This window comes from Molossus molossus, unplaced genomic scaffold, assembly GCF_014108415.1.
Source record: "Molossus molossus isolate mMolMol1 unplaced genomic scaffold, mMolMol1.p scaffold_m16_p_20, whole genome shotgun sequence".
NCBI lineage: Eukaryota > Metazoa > Chordata > Mammalia > Chiroptera > Molossidae > Molossus > Molossus molossus.
In genome coordinates this window covers 25,192,432-25,215,783 of record NW_023425356.1, presented here as the reverse complement: position 1 = coordinate 25,215,783, position 23,352 = coordinate 25,192,432, and the positions used below count along the sequence as shown (strand labels likewise).

General features: G+C 42.1%; 1 protein-coding gene across 2 annotated transcripts; it reads left to right on the top strand.

The window, feature by feature from the left end:
- Positions 1-481: 481 nt before the first annotated feature.
- On the top strand, positions 482-17,981 carry CCT3 (chaperonin containing TCP1 subunit 3). Of its 2 annotated transcripts, XM_036273076.1 has the most exons (14): positions 482-614; positions 2,800-2,861; positions 3,554-3,604; positions 3,693-3,755; positions 4,491-4,587; positions 7,768-7,885; positions 9,354-9,540; positions 11,193-11,342; positions 12,855-12,987; positions 13,175-13,256; positions 15,011-15,191; positions 15,765-16,010; positions 17,166-17,297; positions 17,646-17,981. In XM_036273076.1, exons 1-14 carry the CDS (start codon positions 584-586, stop codon positions 17,751-17,753), a joined length of 1,641 nt encoding a protein of 546 aa, XP_036128969.1. In that variant the 5' UTR covers positions 482-583; the 3' UTR covers positions 17,754-17,981. The 2 variants fall into 2 exon arrangements, with proteins under 2 accessions (XP_036128969.1, XP_036128970.1); XM_036273077.1 differs by lacking the exons at positions 482-614; positions 2,800-2,861; positions 3,554-3,604; positions 3,693-3,755 and adding an exon at positions 3,784-3,914.
- Positions 17,982-23,352: the final 5,371 nt, after the last annotated feature.

Genomic DNA, 23,352 nt, shown 5'->3' with positions numbered 1-23,352 from the left:
CTCCCATTTCACCCTGCAGTCGACCCGCCAGGTCCTCCCTCAACTGCCGTTCAAGTCCCACCTATTTATTCCTGCACGTTGCTAAAGCTAAAACGGAAGAGTGGAAAATGTCACGCCTTTCTTGACGTTTGCGGCCCGAGAAGAGCTGAGACGCAAACGAGACTAATGACCTGCCTGCGGTGTTAATTAAAAGCCTCAACCCAGCACCCACCCTGTCGTTGAAACACATGCGCAGTGGCGTGAGGGCCGAGCATTGGCGCTTGCGCGGAGGTTATCACCGCACGCGGCCGGGAGCGGCCAACTTACTGCGCAAGCGCTGATGCTCTCCCATTGCCATCATCGCGCGCTCTCTACCTAGCTTGTCCCGTCGTCCTTGCGTAGGGGGCGGGGCTAAGAATGTCAATTGGCCTATTTTCGTGCCGGTCAATGAGGTTGGTGCGGTGATTGGTGGCGACCTGACGGGTAGCGGGTTTAGGTGTAAGCCCTGAGGAGGCAACGTTTTCGGTGCTTCTCTCGGGTTCCCTCTCCAGAATCTTCTGCCTCTTTCCTCAGCTCTGGGTACCGGGCTCTGCATCGCGCCGCCATGATGGGCCATCGTCCCGTGCTCGTGCTCAGTGAGTTGTGGGGAAGTTGGAGGATAGACTCCCTTTTCTTCCCTCTCGGGCCACACTTTTCAGGGCTGCCACAGCCCAGTCCCGCGGGGTCCGGCCACTGGTGCCCTCCAGTCCTTCTCCTTATTTGGGAGGCCCCTTTTCCCGCTTTCCTGTCATCCCTAACCTATTGCCGTCTTCACAAACGCAAACTGCCCTTCCCCTCGCCCAGCCCTTTGTCTTACGGCTACTCGCCTCAGGATCTTTCCACCCGGCCTTCGCTCTTCACCCCCGTCCCCCTGCACCCTTCCTTACGTGACTTTTTCAGTGTGTAGGTAAATGTGTGTGTTTTAGTTTGGCCTAGCTTTATAATCGTGGTCCATCCCTCAGTGGCCAGTGTGGCCTCAGCCAGGTTGTTTGACCTAAGTGTTTTCATCCGTATTATTGGGGTTAACAGTATTTTCCCGTAGAATCGTGAGGCTCGAATGAATAAGTAGGTAAACCGGTTAAGAGTGTCTGGCAAACAGCAAGTGGTATCCATGGCCATTTTTCAGTAACAGCCCACTTGAATTTCCGCCCAGCAGCCCCTCCCTCCCTCCCGAAGTAACTCTGCTCCCCTCACTGGTCTGTCTGAGATGTAATTACTCCCTCCGTGTCCCCCGCGTTGCAGTCTTTCCCATTAACCAACTTGAGTTTTCCCAAATTTCTCTTTGTCTTTTCCTGGTATGTTTCCATTCTGTGTGTAACTTCTGTGTGACATCTGCAAGACCACCTAAGATGACCAACTAGTCATTCATACTGAAGGCCATTCGGAGGTTTTTTCCATTTTCTGTATACCTGGGAAGTAACTGTTTTCAGAAAAAAATTCACTTAACCCAGAAAACAACCTTTCTGATGAATCCGTTAGATAGGTTTATGCAAGAGTTTAAGTAAACTACCACTGCTTGAAATAGGAATCTAAATCCTGAGAATTGTGAATGTTTAGATTTGATGGGACTGGATCGAAAATTTTACAGATTTAAAAAAAAGAAATTTTTTTTTTTTTTGGTTAGTCCTCACCGGAGAATATTTTTCCATTGACTTTTTAGATAGAGTGGAAGGGAAGGAAAGAGAAACATCGATGTGAAAGAGAGACATTGATTGGTTGCGTCCTGCACGACCTGGGCCGGGGATTGAACCTGCAACCCAGGTATGTGCCTTTGACCGGAAATTGAACTTGAGACCCTTTGGTCTTCAGGTCGACGCTCTAATTGCTAAGCCAAACCAGCCAGGGTGAAAATTTTACAGATTTAAATTGTAGGGAGTGTATAATTTGGAGAGAGGAGGAAAATGAGCATATGTTGGTTTGGCTATAACCACTGGCTTGATTCCATTGAGAGGGCCCTGGGGTGAGTGATGCATTGTGTAGGACTTTTCAGGTCTGCATTAATCCCTGAGCCCAATTGGGCTCCCTATTAAAACATGTACACAGCTCTAACTGATAGTAAATGGGTCACTGAGGCATTCTTACTATATACAAGCATGGAGTGACTATATCTTGTAAACTGGGATACTTTTGAATAGTGTGTTCTCATTCCACAGCACACTGTAGGGGGCACTATCAATAATTGTCAAGAGTGTGATTCTCCTTATCCAAGTAGGATTGGTGCTTTTTTTAGGGTCACTAGTCCTTTGAGAATCCAAAAATAGCTATAGTTCTATTTTCCAGACAAAAATGCAGTCGCTCCCATTTTCTCATACAATCTCGGATATTTCACTTTTCTACTGAGGCCCATTCATGAATCTCAGGTTATGATTCCTTACTGTAAATACATGAATGTTTGGTTAGAGAGAAAATGATAACCCAAGATTCCAAAGTTGAAATGTTATGGGTTGTTTCTTTGTATACCAGGGGTTGAAGTACAATTAAAAAAAATTTTTTTTTAATTTGTGTATTAATTTTAGATAGAGACATTGTTGTTCCATTTATTTATTCATTCTTTGGTTGATTTTTGTATGTTATCTGACTGGAGATCTTTGGCATATCAGGATGACGTTCTAAGTGACTGAGCTACCCAGCCAGGCCTCAAATTGTACAATTTTGATAAGCTTTTGTCTACATAAACACTCATGAAACCTGTGTGTTTTTCTTTTCAGAGGTCGGGGATGAAATACCTTATAAATAATGGGGCAATCCTGGGCTGTTGTCTTTTGTTTTTACCTATTTTAGGCCAGAACACAAAGCGTGAATCTGGAAGAAAAGTTCAATCTGGAAACATCAATGCCGCCAAGGTAGCATATTTTTGAAGTTGTTTTCAAGTATAGCAGTTTTTCCTCCAATTGCCTTCCCTAGTATTTCTGTGTCTGTTTGCAGTTAGGCAGAGGAAAAGTTGACTTCCCTTCTTTCAGGACATTTCCTTGATGGTGGTAGAGAGAAGGGAAGCCCTCCTCTGAATTGTGCCTCATAGCCTTCTCATATGAACTTGTGCATAATTCCATTGCTGTATATTGTTTTATATTCTACTTGTGTTTGCCTTCCATACTAGAGTGAGTTACTGAGGGGAAGGGTTGTATTAATTCCCTTTTGTGTTCCTAGGGCCAGTGTAGATCCCTGATAGGTATTTAGTATCTTTTGAATGAAATAGCCCTTGGTCTGATTTAGCATGGTGTGGAGGCCACTGTCATAGAAAGAAATACTAAGACATGATTTTCCATTTATCTGGACTATTGGGAAACTGAAGCTCTGGAAGGCATGTTCTCTTTTTTTCTTGTGAAAAGTTATTTCTTTCTACATCCACCCTGAAAGCATTCCCAAAAAGGGAAAAACAAAGGACAGAATCTAGCCATAGGTATTTAAAGAGGCTGCCAACTTTACTTTAGAGGTGATGTTGCTAAACTACTGGCTCTGTGGGTTACTGGTGTCCCTTTTTCTAGAACACACAACTCACATTGTCCTCTGATTTGTGCTTGCATGTGTTTTTTAGACTATTGCAGATATCATCCGAACATGTTTAGGACCCAAGTCCATGATGAAGGTAGGCTTATTTTTTATTGAAATTCTTCTACAGATTTTCCATTTCTGTTATTTAGACCACTGAAATATAACTTTCGCTTTTGTCCTAGATGCTTTTGGACCCAATGGGAGGCATTGTGATGACTAATGATGGCAATGCCATTCTTCGAGAGGTGTGACTTTTCATTATGCTTTCTGACCATTTGATAAAGAACCCATAAAGATATATGTAGATGATGATTAATTTCTTAGGGTTGCTGGAACAAATTAACACAAACTATGTGGCTTTAACAGAAACTTATTCTCTCAAAACCTGGACACCAAAAATAAAGGTATCATGCTCCTTTTGAAGGCTCTATTGAAGAATCCTTCTTTGCCTTTCTTAGCTTCTGATGGTTGACCACATCCTTGTCATTCCTTGACTTGTAAACTTAGTCTCCTCCTCAGCTGTCATAATGGCATTCTCCTGTGTCTGTCATTATAAGGATACCAGTGGTTGGATTTAGAGTCTATACTAATATTCGTATCACCTCATCTTAACTAGTTTACATCTGTAGTGACCGTATTTTCAAATATAGTCACATTTACAGTTTCTAGAGGGTAGAATTTCATCATGTCCTTTTGGAGGACATAGTTCAACCACAACAGTGGTGCTCCCAGTAAATAAGCTAAAAGATATTGTTCTTTTCTCAAAAAACTTTAGTGGTTCCATTGGCATAATACATTTTGCCCTAGGTGGTTGACTTAGATATTTTGGGGGCCACTTTTAATCTTTCAAGCTGTGGTAAAACAAAGGATAAGAGAGTACATATAGAAGCAAGAAGCCTAAGCGATAGGGCCAAGCAGAATGAATTAAAAGGTCTTTGAGTAGTATTGGTTCTAGTGGCAGTCTACATTTTTCTTTTCAGATTCAAGTTCAGCATCCAGCAGCCAAGTCCATGATTGAAATTAGCCGAACACAGGATGAAGAGGTTGGAGATGGGACCACATCAGTAATTATTCTTGGTAAGAGGGAGGATGGAAGTTTGATAAGGAAAATTGGATTGAAACGAGAAGAGTTTTGCCATAAACAACTATGTCATATTTTAAGAAGGAAATTGATACCTGTCTACTAATTACAAATTAGTTGCTAATTATTTATGTATTCTCTCCAATTGAGTATAAAATATTCATCAGTAGTATAGGGTGAGCTGTGAAATATGGTTGAATAAAATACGGGTGAGAAAAAAAATACAGTTGATCCTTGTCAGTCACAATTAAGTTATATTCTCTCAAGTCACCACAAACTGAATTAGCAAATACTAAATGATTACTCCTGGGGAAAATAATGGGATTAGCTTCCTGTAAGCCTATGGTCACATTGAAAAATATATACCTTATTTTATGTGTTTTTTGTTTTAAAGACATTTTATGTAAATTGTTGATTTATTAACATTGAACTCGTGGCCTATTAATAGCATTATAAGTCATGCCTAAACAAAGCTAATATATTTTTTCTCTAAGGCACATCACAGCCATCTTGTTGTTTTTTTTTAATTTGTTGATTGATTTGAGAGAGAAACATCAATTTGTTGTCCCAACCATTCATGCATGCATTGGTTGTTTCTTTTTTTAATCCTTACCAGAGAATAATTTTCTATTAATTTTTAGATGGAGGGGGAAGGGAGAGAGAGAGAGATAGAAACATCGATGAGAGAGAACATTGATTAGCCGCCTCCTGCACGCCCCCACTGGGGATCAGGCCCACAACCGAGCATGTGCCCCGACCGGGAACTGAACCAGCGACCTTTTGGTGCATGGGTCAACACTAAACCACTGAGCTACACTGGCCGAGCTATATAAACTTTTTTTTTTTTTTTATCCTCACCCGAGGACATTTTTTCATTTTTTGTTCAGGTAGAGTGGGAGGGAGAGAGAGGAACAGAGAGAGAGAGAGAGAGAAACATCGATGTGAAAGAAACACATCGAGTGGCTGCCACCCACACAACCAACCAGGGCCGGGGACAAACTGCAACCGAGGTGCACGCCCTTAGCGGGAACCGAACCCGGGTCTCTCAGGACTGCAGGCCGACGCTCTAACCGCTGAGCCAAACCAGCCAGGGCTATATAAACTTTTTAAAAGGCGATATTTTAAATTATTTCTAGAATGCCTTTGTACTGTATTTTGAGAATGATGAGTTGGGTGGGAAATTTACATCACCGTCAACTAAACACGTCTTTAGATTAAATTCTTTTGAGGACTGGAATTACATATGATCAGTTCTGTATTTGGAAAAGAAACGTGGAGGATGAAATAAGGAGGAAAGACTTGAGATGTTTTCTCACTTTTTTGGATAGAAGATGAGCTTTAGGTATCAGGCAGAATTTTCTAGCTAAAAATTTTGGTTGAATTTTTTGGAGATAATAGGTAGATTAAGTATCCATGAGTCTAGTTATGTCAGATATAGGTTGCTTTAAAAAAGAAAGGGGGGATTGGGATCAGGAGGAGGGTGTCAGTGAGGGGGAAGGAGAAACATCTGTAACAAAAATAAATTAATAAAATAAATCATAAAAGTAGTTTTGCTATCACTAAAGACATTTTTTATGTTGCTGTTCTATTTAACAGGGCATATTCTTTCTAATTTAACTTATTCGAGCATCTTTTTTTTTTTTATCCTCACCCGAGGACATTTCTTCACCTTTTGTTCAGATTGGGAGGGGGAGAGAGAGAGACATTGATGTGAAAGGGACACATCAAGCGGCTGCCTCCTGCACAACCCAACCAGGGCCAGGGACAAACCTCAACCAAGGTACGCGCCCTTAGCAGGAACCGAACCTGAGTCTCTCTGGACCGCAGGCCGATGCTCTAACCGCTGAGCCAAAGTGGCCAGGGCTTATTTAGCATCTTGTTAAATATTTGATTTTTTTTTTTTTTCAATATACACAGTGGTCACTTAAGAATTGGTATAGCCCTCGGGTGAGGATTTAAAAAAAAAAAGAATTGGTATAAAGTATTGAATTCAAACATTTGAGCACATAGCAGGGGGTATACATGTGAACTTTGATACATCTGTGTAAGTTTTTTTTTATTGCTCACCCAAGGATATTTTTCCATTTATCTTCAGATAGAGTAGGGGGGGCATCAATGTGACAGAGACTTTGATCGGTTGCCTCCTGCATGACCCAGGGCTGGGGACCAAACCAAAACCAAGGTACATGCCCTTGACTGGAATCGAACCCAAGACTCTGGTCTACATGCTGATGCTCCAACTGCTGAGCAAAACTGGCCAGGGCAACATTTGTATAAGTTTTTTCAATTAGTGCCTATGGGCAGGTAGTACAAGCAATTTGTGAAAAAGGCTTTTTTGACCAAAGATATTTACATTTCTCTTGTTAAATATGTTTTTAGAAACAAGCTTTTCTGTTTATTTTATATGTGTATGTGTATTACTTACAAAGTAAAGACAAATTTTAAAAGGGACATTTTACCAATAATTCCTCCTCCAGAGGGTAAATTTTGTATGTTTTTGTGGGTATTCTTCCATGTGTAAAGTTTTTGTGTTTTGTTTTTGTTTTTAGTACCAGCAGTTTGCATCCTAGTTATTGAGATAAGTCAGTTTTCTGTTAATGTGTTCTTTTTGTTTTAGAGTCTTTGTGATGATGTTTTCCTTTTGTTTAGAAAACTGCTAACAGCCCTGGCCAGTTTGGCTCAGCGGTTAGAGCGTCGGCCTGCGGTCTGGAGAGACCCGGGTTCGGTTCCCGCTAAGGGCACGTACTTCGGTTGCAGTTTGTCCCCGGCCCTGGTTGGTCGTGCGGGTGGCAGCCACTCGATGTGTCCCTTCACATTGATGTTTCTCTCTCTCTCTCCCTTCCTCTCTCTCCCTCCCACTCTATCTGTACAAAAAAATGGAAAAATATCCTCGGGTGAGGATAAAAAAAAAAAAAAAAGAAAACTGCTAACAAATATTTAGTTAGATCAAGAGAATAAGTAAACCCTAGGATCAATTTTTGATCATTTAAAATATGCATAATGAAGGTATTTTTTTTATGAATTGCCTTATACAAAGTGTAAAATTTCGGATAGTATTAACGGTCAAATGTCCTGTCTATTTTAGAAAGAAAGGTAAGGTATCTCTAGAAGCATAATGAAGTTGCCTTTATATCCAGGTACTTTTAAAACATTATGATGTTTGTATTCTTTTTCAGCGGGGGAGATGCTCTCTGTGGCTGAGCACTTCCTAGAGCAGCAGATGCACCCAACGGTGGTGATCAGTGCTTACCGAAAGGCATTGGATGATATGATCAGCACCCTAAAGAAAATCAGGTATTGGGGGAGGACCAAAAATAGGTAGTATCGGTTATGGGAGGCCTGGAAGAGTGATCTTGTCCTTAGGTAGGTGAAGGAACTCCAGGTATATCACACACAGTGGTTTATACCTTTTTATCATTTTGTGAAAAAGAGAAACAGAGGAGAGAGAAGAAGGGAGGAAGAGAGACAAACATCAATATGAGAAACATCGATTGGCTGCCTCTTGTACAAGCTTCAATCAGGAACCAAACCTGAAACCTAGGCAAGTGCCCTGACTGGGAATCGAACCCGTGACCTTTTGGTGTATGGGATGACGCTCCAACCAACTGAATTACACCGGCCAGGACAGAGCTTAGATTCTTGTGGGGAAAATAAGGAGTTAGATAACTAATTGTTCAGGATTTAAAATATCCTACCATATGTATGATTATAACTAGTTCAGCCAATACTCTAATATGCTGTGAAGGAAGGATGCTAGCTAACATTTTTCCATTAAAATAAAAAAGACTGGGACTGCTCTGGCCAGTGATCTCCTAGTGCATAGGTTGATGCTCAACCACTGAGCCACACTGGCCAGACTAGTGCTATTGCTTCTTTACAAAATGCATACTTCAACAATATTTAGTGATTGTATATTATCTGCCTTACACTGTTTTATAAAAGAGTTCAGTTTAGCCAGTGTGGCTCAGTGGTTGAGTGTCAACCCATGCACCAAGGGGTTGCCAGTTCAATTCCCAGTCAGGACACATGCCCAGGTTGTGGGCCCAATCTCCAGTGCGGAGCATGCAGGAGGCGCCCAATTGATGTTTTCCCTTATTGATGTTTCTCCCTCTCTCTCCCTCTCCTTTTCTCTGTCTCTCAATAAAGGAAAAAAAAATAGTTCTGAATATGTGAACATTTGAACAAGATGGTATCCAAGAAATCTTAAAATTTCATTTTATGGTTCTAAATGGTCTCCTATACAAATTTATAATCTTGTTAGGGGAGACAAACACAAAAACAGTCAACACTATGTGGTGTGTCATGTATTAAGGTGCTAAATAGAATAGAATAAGGGGTTCAAATGGACAGTACAGAGCCAGTGCTGATTATTAAGAGGAACTCAGAATTTGCTAGGGGTCAGGTTTCAAAGAGCAAATGTGTCTTGACTCAAGTTGTAAAAGTTTTAGAATTTTTATTTGGTTGAAGCAGAAGGTAAAGAACAAATTATTTTACTGTGAGGTCTATATTAAGTGTGGAAGAGTTATCAGACATGGGAACAGATTACTTGGGGATTTGATATACCTTCCAGGAATGGGTTATTTGTAACCTTGCTGAAAAGTCAGAGGGATGGACAAGATTACTTGATGTCACTTAGTTTCCTACAAAGGAACAGATTCCCCTAATTCTGCCTTTATTATAGTCACTGTGATACAGATGAGAGACTTTCTTAAATATCCAAAACCTCTGTTGATCATGTTACCAATGTTTTTCTTTTCTCCAGTACTCCCGTAGACACCAATAACCGAGATATGATGCTGAACATTATCAACAGCTCCATTACTACCAAAGCAATCAGTCGGTGGTCCTCTTTGGCTTGCAACATTGCACTGGATGCTGTCAAAACTGTACAGTTTGAGGAGAATGGTCGGAAGGAGATTGACATCAAGAAATATGCAAGGGTGGAAAAGGTACACTCTTCCAATCAGTACTTTGGAGCCAGATTGTTTCCTAGCATGAGTCATCCCACTTGTGGAGGAAATAGATTTAAGTCAGAACAAGATATCTTTATACTTAGAACTAAGAAGAAGAAGATTTGCTGCCTGGAAAACAAAAACTTGAATAAAGGGGTATTCGTGAAATAATTCTGTTACCTTCACTACTATTCCTACACAAGGTTTATAGGGACTAGGAAAAGGTTTATTAGTGTCTCCATGTTTGTGCATTTGTGTACATCTCAGCCACTTGGTCAGGATATAAAGAAGGGCTCTACAATATTCTGTTGTTTTTTGTGTGTTTTTTTTTTCTTTCTTTCTTTATTGATTTTTAGAGAGGGGGAGAGAGACAGAAACATCAAAGAGAGAGAACATCGATTGGCTGCTTCCTGCATGCCTCCCACTGGGGATTTGGGCCACAACCTGGAAATGTGCCCTGATCGGGAATTGAACCGGTGACCTATTAGTGCGTGGGTTGATGCTCAACCAGTGAGCCACATCAGCCGGGCTACAATATACTGTTAATAAAACCCAGAATGGCCCAGCTGGCGTGGCTCAGTGGATTGAGTTTTGTCCCATGAACTGAGAGGTCCCAGTTCCATTCCTGGTTGTGGCACATGCCCAGGTTGCAGGCTCAGTCCACGGTAGGGGGCATGCAAGAGGCAGCTGATCGATGTTTCTCTCTCACATAAATGTTTCTATCTCTCCCTTCCTCTCTCTAAAAAATAAGCAAAAGCATATTTTTAAAAAATATAAGAAAAAGTAGCTCAGCCGGTGTAGCTCAGTGGTTGAGTGTTGACCCATGTACCAAGAGGTCATTGGTTTGATTCCCAATCAGGGCACTTGCCCCTGTGGGGGACATGCAGGAGGCAGCCAGTTGATGTTCTCTCTCATTGATGTTTCTATTTGTCTCTCCCTCTCCCTTCCTCTCTCTCTCTAAAAGCAATAAAGAAAAATAAAAAATTAAAAAATATATATATATTAAAAAGTAAGTAAAATCCAGAATGCTTTTCTCCATCTCCCTACTAAGATAAAGGGTAGCATTAATATCTTGTGGCCAGTAGATGGAGCCCCAAGCCTAAAATTCTATGGGAATATCTTTCAGGAAGTAGAAGAGTTCTGAGCCCCTTTATTAAATCTTTGTCAATCGCTGAGTTTCTATGCGTCTCACCTGATCTTCAGATTACGTGTCATGGCCCTGGCAGGTTTGGCTCCGCGGTTGGAGCTTCAGCCTGAGGACCAAAGTCACAAGTTCAATTCCGGTCAGGGGCAGGTGCCTTGGTTGTGGTTCAGTCCCCAACCCTGGTTAGGGTCATATGGGAGACAACCAATTGATGTGTTTCCCTTGCATCAGTGTTTCTCTCTTCCTCTCCCTCCCCAACCCTCCCACTGTGTCTGAAGATAGATGGAAAGGTAACCTCAGGTGAGGATTTAAAAAAAAAAATTAGGTATCATTGTCCAAGATTAATATGCTTCCTAGGAGCAAAAATGTGAATGCAACAGTATTTGTTTTTGAGGTTTTCCCAAAGGACCACCAAAAATAGTGGTCCTTTGGGAAAAATGAACATTTGGGAAGAGAGTTGAGAAATTGTCTCCTGATTGTGGATTAAAGCGGATCTTTCACTTAGATACCTGGGGGTATCATTGAAGATTCATGTGTCTTACGTGGAGTCATGATTAACAAAGATGTGACCCATCCACGAATGCGGCGCTATATCAAGAACCCTCGCATTGTGCTGCTGGATTCTTCTCTGGAATACAAGAAAGGAGAAAGCCAGGTAAGATTCCTGGTTCTGTTCCTTAAAGTTGATATAAGAACCTGACTATTAATATCTACATGGGAAATAAGAGATATGTTTATTACATGCTTAGTAGGTGTCAATTACTGACCTTTACATGTAATTCCTGGTTTTTACAATAGTTCTTTAAAACAGTATCGACTTCCATTTTACAGAGGAATCTAAAGCTCAGAGAAGTTGGATTGATTGATTGCAGAACACAACTGATACTGGCCAAATGAGGATTTGAACCCAGCTCTGTTTGGCCTCAACTCCACACTACCGTGCCACCTTTTCTAATGGATCAGTGGAACATAGAATAGGAGTTAATTTAGCTTTGAAGTGCTAAAGAAGAATTTCCCGAGGGCAGGAAGCTCATAGGCCTCCATCGCCCTTGTATAAAACAAAGTAGTTGGAGTTTATTAAACAAGGATTGCAAATAAGAATCAATTTATTTATGGGAAAAATTCAGACCTGGAATTATTGTGCACATTGACAGGATAGAGTGGTCATACATATAAGGGCACACTCTCTACTAACTGCTTTAGGTCTTTGAATGCTATTTGCTTTATAATTAAATGAAGGAGTTAAACTAGATGATTGCTAGAGCTAAAGTGGCTTACAGAAATACGAGGTCATGGCTTTAACATTAATCCAACTTAACTTTCTGGGATACTTGAGAGGTCTGGACGGAGGGAGCATAGTAGCTGGGTTGTCCTTGATTGGTCCTCAGCTACTGTTAATGCAACTTTAAATTGCACTCACTACTTCTGCACTGATGCCTGTGCTCAGAAACCAATAGTTTTTAATGCTGACTTATTTTTTAAAAAGATAAGTCTGGCTCTGGCCAGTTTGGCTTAGCGGTTAGAGTGTTGGCGTACTAGAAAGTCCTGGGTTCAGTTCCTGCTGGGGACACATGCCTTGGTTGCAGTTTGTCCCCGGCCCCAGTTGAGGTAGTGTGGATGGCAACCACTAGATGTGTCTCTCATATCGATGTTTCTCTTTCTCTCTTCCTCCCTCTCTTTCTCCCCCTCTATCTGAAGATAAATGCAAAAATGTTCTCGGGTGAGGTTATGAATGAATGAATGAATGAATTAATTAAAAGTCTTTTCCAACATCACAGAACATATACATCCAAATCGAACTCTGTACTTCAGCTTGCTCTGAAGTGGCTCTGGGCATATGTGCAGTTAGTAGAGAGTGTACCCTTACGTGTATGACCACTCAGTTCAATGTTACCTCTATCCTTAGTTAACTCTACATGCCCATGAGTGTGGGAAAAGAGTGACAATTAGTCCTAACATTTATTAAAATGTGTATGTGCTTATTCACTGTCCTCCTTGCTTGCCTTTGCATTGTCTTTAGTAGACTCCTGTTATTGGCCTAGAAATCTAACTGGGTAGTACAGAATGAACTCTATCTAGAAATGAGTTATGTGGTATGTACATGTTAGATGTGTGTAAGAACTTGTTCAAGATTTTTAAGTCAGAGTGACTTTTCTTCACTACACAGACTGACATTGAGATCACACGAGAGGAAGACTTTACCCGAATCCTCCAAATGGAAGAGGAATATATCCAGCAGCTCTGTGAGGACATTATTCATATGAAGCCTGATGTGGTTATCACTGAAAAGGGCATCTCAGGTAGGATTCAACTCAATTTTTTTAGTTTCCTGTTGAGGTAGAAGAGGGTAGTTGGTTCCCCTCGCCCCGTGTTGACATATACTGAACATAATAAATGTGATAGTTTTAGGGTACATTGAGGATAAAACCAGTTCAAAAACCAGGAGTTCTGGTTTCAAGCTTGACACCTCTGCTCTTGGGTTTGCAGATTTAGCTCAGCACTACCTCATGCGGGCCAATATCACAGCCATCCGCAGAGTCCGGAAGACAGACAATAATCGTATTGCTAGGTGAGTAGGCCAGGTAAAAATAAGATCCTTCCTTTCCATGTGTTTCTGTTTTGTAGCTTTGTAATGCAGTCATTATCTGAAATGGTCTAATGTAAGTATATAGTCAACCAAATCAGTTATAGGTGGGGGTAAACTGGGTTTAGCTGTCTTCTATTTTCAGAAGTCCTTTATCTAGTCCAACAGTTGTCTATTGCATGAGTCTATTCTGTACTGCTAACCAACAGTGATCAGCTTATACTTAGACATCTGTAATCGCTACATTGGTAGGGATCCATTACAGAGTAGCTATTTTTAACTAGCTCAGAATATAGCAGAACCATCAGTTTCCTTGATTGGTCCTCACCTGCTGTTAATGGTGCTTTAGATTGCAGTCACTACTTCTGCACTGATACCTGTGCTTAGAAACCAATAATTTTTTTTTATCCTTACCCGAGGACATTTTTTTTTATATTTTGTTCAGATAGAGTGGGAGGGAGAGAGAAAGAGAAACATCAATGTGAAAGGGACACATCGAGTGGTCGCCACCCACACGACCCAACCGGGGCTGGGGACAAACTGCAACCGAGGTACGTGCCCTTAGCGGGAACCGAACCCAGGTCTCTCCAGACCGCAGGCCGACACTCTAACCGCTGAGCCAAACCGGCCAGGGCAGAAACCAATAATTTTTAATGCTAATTTTTTTTTTTTTTTTTTTTAAGATAGGCCAGTGTGGCTCAGTGGTTGAGCGCCGACCGACTGGTTTGATTTTCAGTCAGAGCACATGGCCAGGTTGTGGGCCAAATTCCCATTGGGGCACGTAGGAGGTGGCCACTCGATGTTCTCTCTCATCGATGTTTCTCTCCCCCCTCCCTTTCTAAAGTCAATAAAGAAAAAAAATTTTAAAACCAAAGATAAGCCTGCCTCAACATCACAGAATATATTATATATCCAAATTGAATTTTATACTTTTGCTTGCTCCGAAATGGCTCTGGGCATATGTGCATATACTTAGTTGACTCTACATGCCTATGAGTGGGGGGGAAAGAGTGACACATAAGAAGTTAGTCCTACATTTATTAAAATACTATGTTTCCCTGGCTGGTTTTGCTCAGTGGTTAGTATCGGCCTGCGGACCAGAGAGTCCCAGGTTCAGTTCTCGCTAAGGGCAACCTCAGTTGCAGTTTATCCCCAGCCCCAGTTGGGGTCGTGTGGGTGGCAGCCACTCGATGTGTCTCTCTCCCCCCCCCCCTCCCTCCCACTCTATCTGAAGATAAATGCAAAAATGTCCTCGGGTGAGGGTAAAAAATACATATATATATATATATATATACACACACATACACACACACACACTTACGTACTTGTTCACCTTCCTCCTTGTGCTTGCCTTTGCACTGTCTTTAGTAGAGTCCTATTATTGGCCTTGAAATCTAACTGGGTAGTACAGAATGAATTCTATCTAGAAATGACCATTATGTGGAATATACATGTTAGATATGTGTAAGAACTCATTTGTCCAATCTGTATCTGAGTATAGTAATTGCTTTAGGTGTGCACACTTTTATTTATAAAGCCATATTAGTTTAAGGAAACTTAACCTATACATGGTTAAGAATCTGTTTCACCAGGCAGCCAAGACCTGTTGAGTTAGGTAGCAATATTTCTAGCAATCCACTTTTGCCCTTATTCCCAGCCACAGACCCTAGGGATTTAGGGAGATGAGTAAAAGTATCTGAGATCATCTGGTTCCTCCTCCTCTCTCATCTAATCAATAGAGCCTGTGGGGCCCGGATAGTCAGTCGACCAGAGGAACTGAGAGAAGATGATGTTGGGACAGGAGCAGGCCTGTTGGAAATCAAGAAAATTGGAGATGAGTACTTTACATTTATCACTGAGTGTAAAGATCCCAAGGCCTGTACTATTCTCCTCCGAGGGGCCAGCAAAGAGATTCTCTCGGTGAGTTAGCTTTGGAAGTGTAACTGAGTTTCTTGAGTTTCTCAGAGGGCTTAAAATTACCCTGTTGTCCATGTATAGCTATTGAATTCTTATCTGTAGCCACACATATTTGCCTCTTCTGCTTATTTTTCAAGTATATTCACATTCTTATAAAACAGATCTCCAGAACTTTTTCTGGTTCACATTGTGCAAATCAGATAATATCCATCGAACAGTGACTTATCATTCACCAGCCCCTGGCAACCACAGCTTCCTAATTTTTTAAGTTGAAGTTATAAATGTTATCTTTTTTTCCTCAGTAAGGTTAAATAACTTACCCAAAGACACACAGCTAGTAAAAAGCCTAACTTCACAGAGTGACACCTCCCCCACTCCAACCCTTTTGCAGTTGTAGTTAAATGTGTTTGTCCAAGGTAAATAGCATCTGCCTTGCCCAGTAGGATTCCAAGGACCTTTCTTAGTGGCCCTCCTTGGTGGTTTACTGAACTTGGTAGTCAGAAAGTTCTTTGGTGCCTCTGATTTGTCACTGAATCATCAAGCTTTTGCTTCATACTATCTGTTTGCTTTTCTAAGGAAGTAGAACGCAACCTCCAGGATGCCATGCAAGTGTGCCGCAATGTTTTCCTGGACCCTCAGCTGGTGCCAGGGGGCGGGGCCTGTGAAATGGCTGTAGCTCATTCCTTGACAGAAAAATCCAAGGCCATGATTGGTGTGGAGCAATGGCCATACAGAGCTGTTGCCCAAGCCCTAGAGGTCATCCCTCGGACCCTTATTCAGAACTGTGGGGCTAGCACCATTCGTCTGCTTACCTCCCTTCGGGTGAGTTTCTTTCCATGTTAGTCTCTTAATTGGGTAGAGAAAGCTGTGTTTGGCTTAAGAGGATTGTTGACATCTGTACATTTTATTTATTTTATTTTTTATTAATTATTTTTGTTATAGATGTTTCTTCTTTTTCTGCCATTGACACCCTTCTTCCTATCCCCCACCCCTCCACAGCATTGTTGTCTATGGCCATTGGTTATGCATATATGCATACAAGTTGTTTGGTTTATCTCTTCCCTCCTCCCCGCCCCACTCCTCTGAGGCTTGTCAGTCTGTTTCCTACTTCTATGTCTCTGGGTCTATTTTGTTCATCAGCTTATTTTATTCATTATATTCCACAAATAAGTGAGATCGTGTGATATTTGTCTTTCTCTGATTGCATATTTTGCTTAGCATAATACTCTCCAGGTCCCTCCATGTCATCTCAACAGATAAGAGATCTTTCTTTCTGCCCTGGCCAGTTTGGCTCAGCGGTTAGAGCATCAGCCTGTGGTCCAGAGAGACCCGGGTTCGGTTCCTGCTAAGGGCATGTGCCTCAGTTGCAGTTTGTCCCCGGCCCTGGTTGGGTCGTGCGGGTGGCGACCACTCAATGTGTCCCTTTCATGTCGATGTTTCTCTCTCTCTCTCTCTCTCTCTCCCTCTCTCTCCCACTCTATCTGAACAAAAAAATGAAAAAATGTCCTTGGGTAAGGATTTAAAAAAAGAGAGATTTTCTAACAGCTGGACATCTCTCTGTTGAGTTTCTTCTTTATAACTTGTTTCCTTAATATCTCTGCTCCTAATTTTCTTTTTCTTAATTGATTTGAAAGAGAGAGGAAGGGAGAGAGAGAGAGAAACATCGATGAGAGAGAATATCGTTTGGCTGCCTCCTGCATGCCCCCCACCAGGGATCGGGCCCACAACCTGGGCCATGTATCCTGACTGATAATTGAACCGGCATCCTCCTAGTGCATGGGTTGACGCTCAACCACTGAGCCACACCACCCAGACTCTGCTCCTAATTTTTTACTTGTTTGCTGTCATTGCCATTTCCTCTTATCCCTTCCTTACCAATCCAGTGTTTTTGGTTTTGTTTTTTACTTACTGTTCCCTGCTAGCTTACTTATTCCCACTGTTTTTCACTTTAACTGTTTATGCTTGTTTCAACTACAGGCCAAGCATACCCAGGACAACTGTGAGACCTGGGGTGTAAATGGTGAGACAGGTACTTTGGTGGACATGAAAGAACTAGGCATCTGGGAGCCATTGGCTGTGAAACTACAGACATATAAGACAGCAGTGGAGGTGAGGCACTCTAGGGCAAGTGCTATACTGTTTATCTTGGATAACCAGAAACCAGTGTATATGGTCCCATCTTGAAGGGCGGGAGTATAGAAGGCAGAGTATTCCCCCAAAGATACCCCAAGTAATTCCATTCCCCTATTTACCTTTAGCTCATTATAAAAAGCAAGGTAACAGCACAAGCTGCATTCCTTGCTTAGGGAGAACTGCATTTTACATTCAAGACTCTGAAAAGGTAGCTTTCAGATAAAATGGTAATTGTGTGGGAGGAGCTAGGTGATAATGTCTAAAAGAAAACAAATGTCCTTCCTTTCTCTGCTGACCTCTTTGGGGCTGTGGTTTTTCTCCTAGACTGCAGTTCTGCTGCTGCGGATTGATGACATCGTCTCAGGCCACAAAAAGAAAGGCGATGACCAGGGCCGGCAAGGCGGGGCTCCTCCTGATGCTGGCCAGGAGTGAGTGGTGGGCAAGGTGACCTCACCACACAGAGCCAACAGTCTCCCCCTTCCCTGAGCCAGACTTCCAGGGACACTGTGGATGTCTTTGTTTGGAAAGGATCAGGTTGCGCGGCAGCCCCTGTCTCTTTCTGTCCCAGCTCAGTTTGCAAAAGGCACTGGACATGTAATTCTTCTCCATTGTAAGCTTTCCATTTAGTTTGCTTCCGATGATTAAATCTAAGTCATTTGAGACAGTTGTTATGTGTTTTTCAACCTTGGGTCATATCTCTGCCTCTTGGCAAAGAGAGGGATGAGGTAGAACACCTTACTGGGGAAGGGAGATGAGAATAGGGTTGTTAAGTGTTTTTATTTGCCTTGTTGAAGTGATATTATTCTCAGAAATGCTGGTTGGAAAGACAAAGTTCAAAGGATGATACTGTAAAGTTTAAAGAAGATCACCTTGCCCTGGCCAGTTTTCTCAGTGGTTAGAGCATCAGCCTGCAGACCAAAGAGTCCTGGGTTTGATTCTGGCTAAGGGCATGTACCTTGGTTGCGGTTCGTCCCTGGCCTTTCGGGTGGCAACCAGTCGATGTGTCTCTCACATTGATGTTTCTGTCTGTCTCTCTCTCTTCCTGTCTCTCTCCCTCCCACTCTATCTGAAGATAAATGGGAAAATATCCTCAGGTGAGGATTAAAAATAAATAATACATACATACATAAAGCATCACCTTATATTCACCACCCAAAGAACAGGAGGAATCTCTCCAAACCATAGATGTTCATCTGTGGTTGTATGTAGAGCAACAATTAATGCTAATGCTCAGGTATAAGTCCTAAAGCATATAGAACATTTGTTTTTCATGTTGTGGCCTGTAGCTTTCAGAATTCTTATCTTACCTGGAATTTTTTCTCCACCTTCTCGCAATGTTCTTCCTGATTCTAATCTGTAGTTTGATTTGGCTTATTGTCAGTGCATGCTTTATAATGATAGGACTACTCTTGCCCTCCCTGCTAGCAGAAACAAAGTAATTTAAAACTCATTTTGTGCTTTGTTTTTTGTTTTTTAAGATTTTTTTACTGATTTTTAGAGAGAAAGAAAAATCCACGTGAGATTGAAACATCAATCAGCTTCCTCCTGAAGGCCCTCTACCAGGGATCAAGCCCAAAACTTGGTCATGTGCCCTGACCAGGAATTGAACTGGCAACCTTTTGGTGCATGGAACAACACCCAACCAACTGAGCCACACCAGCCATGGTTGTGCTTTGTTTTTTAATTTTATTTTATTTTTATCCTCACCTGAGGATATTTTTCCATTTTTTGTTCAGATAGAGAGGGAGGGAGGGAGAGAGAGAGAAACATCAACGTGAAAGGGACACATTGAGTGGCTACCACCTGCACACGGGTTGTACTTTGTTTTTATGAAGGAAAGAACTGGAGTAGTGGCACTGGGATGTGGGAGGTTAGGTGGGCCTAGCTTTTGACTTCTTTGATGTGTTTCCTCACCACAGGACTTAGTTGTATTCCGTTGAATACTAGGTAGAATAATAGTGCCTACCGTGTAATATGCATGTTCTAGTCATTTTGCATATATCAGCTAATCCTCAAACCAACCTATAAGATAGGTAATATCCCCCATATTATGATGGGAGATACAGAGTATAGGTAAAGAAGCTTGTCCAAGGGTCACAAAGCTGGTAAGTAGCAGACCTAGATAGACTCTCTGTATAGACAGTCTGGCTGTAGAAGCCGTGCTATTACAACTGGCTGTGCTGACTGGATTGAGATGTAAGGTGGAAAATGGTTTGTGAGAGGGCCTCTGGAGACTTTCTTCTTTTTCATACCTAGTGTTTAGCTTCCTGCTTAGCCCAGTCTAAAGTCCGCACTCAGTCTTTCATCTTCTAGCCTACCTAACCTTTTGTTGAAATCCCTGCCTCTTCTGGTGTTAATAATTCCCTCGAGTTGTAAGACCTTAAGTTAATTCTCAAATAAGTGAAAAAAAAAAAAATCCCAGCCAGTGTGGCTCAGGTTGAGCATTGACCTATGTACCAGGAGGTTCCCTGGTTCCTTTCCTGGTCAGGGCACATGCATGGGTTACCGGCTCTGGATCCCTGGTAGGGGGCGTGCAGGAGGCAGCCAGTCAGTGTTTCCCTCATCATCATTGTTTCTATCTTTCCCTATCCCTTCTCTCTGAAATCAATAAAAACATTTTTTTAAAAAATCTTGAAGAAATAGTGCTCATAAAACCTGAGAAATTACGGAGGGAGGAAGCTAGTCACATTGTGTGGATTCTTTTCCTCTTGTCCCCTACTCTTCAGGTCAATTCTGGTTTCAACTCTTAATGGTTTAGCACTTGGATAACTGTACATTGTAATCTTCCTTTAAGCACCTACAATATTTTCCTGAACCTGTGGAAATCCTTTCTCATATGTTAGATCAGTCTGTACTCTTCAGTCTTGCTGTCGAAGCCCCTTTGTGCTGTCCAAAGCCTAAATTTTTTTTTTTTTTTTTATCCTCACCTGAGGATATTTTTCCATTTTTTTGTACAGATAGAGTGGGAGGGAGAGAGAGACAGAAACATCGACGTGAAGGGACACATCGAGTGGCTGCCACCCGCACGACCAACCAGGGCCAGGGACAAACTGCAACCGAAGTACATGCCCTTAGTGGGAACCGAACCCGGGTCTCTCCAGACCGCAGGCCGACGCTCGAACCGCTGAGCCAAACCGGCCAGGGCCAGAGCCTAAATTTAACATAGTGATTACATTTTGCCATCTCTTTGACTTTGCTCATGGTTCTTTCTACTGTCAAACTCCTAGATTCATCCAAATTCTACTTTTCCCCCAATAAAAACAGTACCTTTTAGGTGGTGGGGAAACTTGAATCCCTGACTACTAGACCCTTTGTACTGAGCCCAGACTCGTTTTTATTCTCCCTTATCAGGTCCTAGAGTTGATGCCTCAGAGGATACAAGTACTATTTTCCCCAAGAAAAACAAAAGTTTCATTGAATTCATCTTAGAGTAGCCACTTGGGAGAAAAATAAAATTTGATCTCTATTTTATTCATTACAACAAAATCAATTCTGGGCAGCTGAGAGATTCCAGTATAAGAAAGTGGAACCACAGGAAGACTAGAAGAAAACTAAAAAATGTATCAACCCTGGCTGGTATGGTTTGGTGGATTGGGCATCATCTCATGCACCAAGAGGTCGTTGGTTCAGTTCCCAGTCAGGGCACATGCCTGGGTTTCTGGCTTGATCCCCGGTAGGGGGTGTACAGGAGGCAGCCAATTGATGTTTCACACTCACATCAATGTTTTCTCTCCCTCTCCAGTCAATTAATAAAAATATATCAGAGTGGAGGAAAATAATAAATGCAACTACATTAAAAAATTGCATGACAAAAGACAAACAGGATGTTTCAACAATACAAGGGTTAATTTCTTGAAATAACATTTAGGACTTGGGAGTCAAGAAGATAGGACCTATAAGAGCAGTGGTTCTCAACCTTCCTAATGCTGTGACCCTTTAATACAGTTCTCGTGTTGTGAACCCCCAACTATAAAATTATTTTCGTTGTGCTTTCATAACTAATTTTGCTACTGTTATGTCTTAGGCGACCCCTGTGAAAGGGTCGTTCAACTCCCAAAGGGGTCATGACCCACAGGTTGAGAACCGCTGCTATAGAAACAGGCAAAGGATATAAATAGCTTCAGAAAAGCAAAAATAAGTTACTATAGCCTGGCCTGTGTGACTCAGTGGATTGAGCATCATCCATGGACTGAGAGAGCTGGATTCCATTCCCAGTTGGCACATGCTGGGTTGCAGGCTTGATCCCCGGTAGAGGGTGTGGAGGAGGCAACCAATCAATGTATCTCTCTCACATCAATGTTTCTATCCCTTCCTCGTGCGTGCTAAAAACAAAACAAAACATTTTTTAAAAAGAAAAATAGCCCTGGCCAGTTTTGCTCAGTGGTTAGAGTATCAGCCCCCGGACCAATGAGTTGCGGGTTCGATTTCGGCCAAGGGCACATAACCTCGGTTTTGGTTCATCCCCGGCCCTGCTCTGGTCATGCGGAAGGCAACCAGTCGATGTGGCTCTATCACATTGATTTTTTACTGTCTGTCTCCCTCCCTCCCTCCTACTCTATCTTATAATAAATAGAAGAGTATCCTTGGGTGAGGAATAAAAAAAAAAAAATAAGTTACTGTAAAACATTATAGGGAAATGCAAATTAAGTTTGATAAACACTTGCAAAAGTGTAGGGAAGCCAGCCCTCAACACATGGTTTGAGCAGCAATTGATAAACTTCATAAGGCAGTTTGACCTGGCAGTTTCACTCCTGGGTGTTTATCATATGAATTTGGTTACAAATATATATGTAATACAGCCCTGGCTGGTAGCTTATTTGGCTAGAGTGTCATCCCAAAACGCCTTGGTTGCAAGTTAGACCCCTGATCAGAGCACATAAAGAATCAAGCAATGAATGCATAAATAAGTGGAGCAACAAATCAATGTCTCCCTCTCAGATCAATACGTTTTTTTATTTTATTTTATTTTTTTATCCTCACCCGAGGATATTTTTCCATTTTTTGTACAGATAGAGTGGGAGGGAGAGAGAGGAAGGGAGACAGAGAGAGAGAAACATCAACGTGAAGGGACACATCGAGTGGCTGCCACCCACACGACCAACCAGGGCTGGGGACAAACTGCAACCGAAGTACGTGCCCTTAGCGGGAACCGAACCCGGGTCTCTCCGGACCGCAGGCCGACGCTCTAACCGCTGAGCCAAACTGGCCAGGGCTCAATACGTTTTTTTAAATAACATTAACACTGCCCTGGCCGGTTTGGCTCAGCGGTTAGAGCGTCGACCCATTGACCAAAGAGTTGCGGGTTCAATTCCAGTCAAGGGCACATACTTTGGTTGCGATTTAATCTCTGGCCCTGGTTGGGGTTGTGTGGGAGGCAACCAGTTGATGTGGTGCTCTCACATCAATGTTTCTCTCTCTCTCTCTCTCTCTCTCCGCCCCCCCACCCCGCCTTCCTCCCTCCCTCCCACTCTATCTGAAAATCAATGGAAAAATATCCTCTAGGGCGAGGATTGAAAGGAAATAAAAATAAAAGACGCAAAGTGCATTCATTCAGCAAGACATGATGGAAGAACATTTTGCTCTCATATCATATTTTCAGTTATCTTTTTTTTCCCAATTCCACCCGGAGGCTGAATAAATAATAAATTGACAAAAAGAACCTTCTAGACTAGTGTGCTATCTCCCTCACGAAATTCATTCAAATTCCTCTCTGTGCCTTCCCTACCAGAGCTATTTTTGTGGATCCCATTTGAATCTTGAATCTCTAGACATCATGCCCACTTATAGGTAACTAACTGTTCAGTGGGACCAGTTGAGGAGGAGAGGTTGGGAGTATATTTACCTATCTATGTAGTCTGGGATGTTTTTCTTGCCAGCCCAGTTGGGGATGACAAACTTCTAACCGTGTTGAGTCTGTTCTCACTCAAGCCTGAATTTGGGTTAAGTGAGGCGGTCTCTTTAAGAACTGGTGTGATGGCTCCGCCCTTTAAAGAGGTCAGCTGAGTCTGTAAGTCACATGACTGAAGTGTCT

Bases quoted from the DNA above. Each gene is read 5' to 3' on its own strand.
- CCT3 (XM_036273076.1), top strand. From the start codon at position 584: ATGATGGGCCATCGTCCCGTGCTCGTGCTCA. The intron at 11,343-12,854 runs GTAAGATTCCTG...TTCACTACACAG, and splicing joins ACAAGAAAGGAGAAAGCCAG to ACTGACATTGAGATCACACG. The intron at 16,011-17,165 runs GTGAGTTTCTTT...TTTCAACTACAG, and splicing joins GTCTGCTTACCTCCCTTCGG to GCCAAGCATACCCAGGACAA.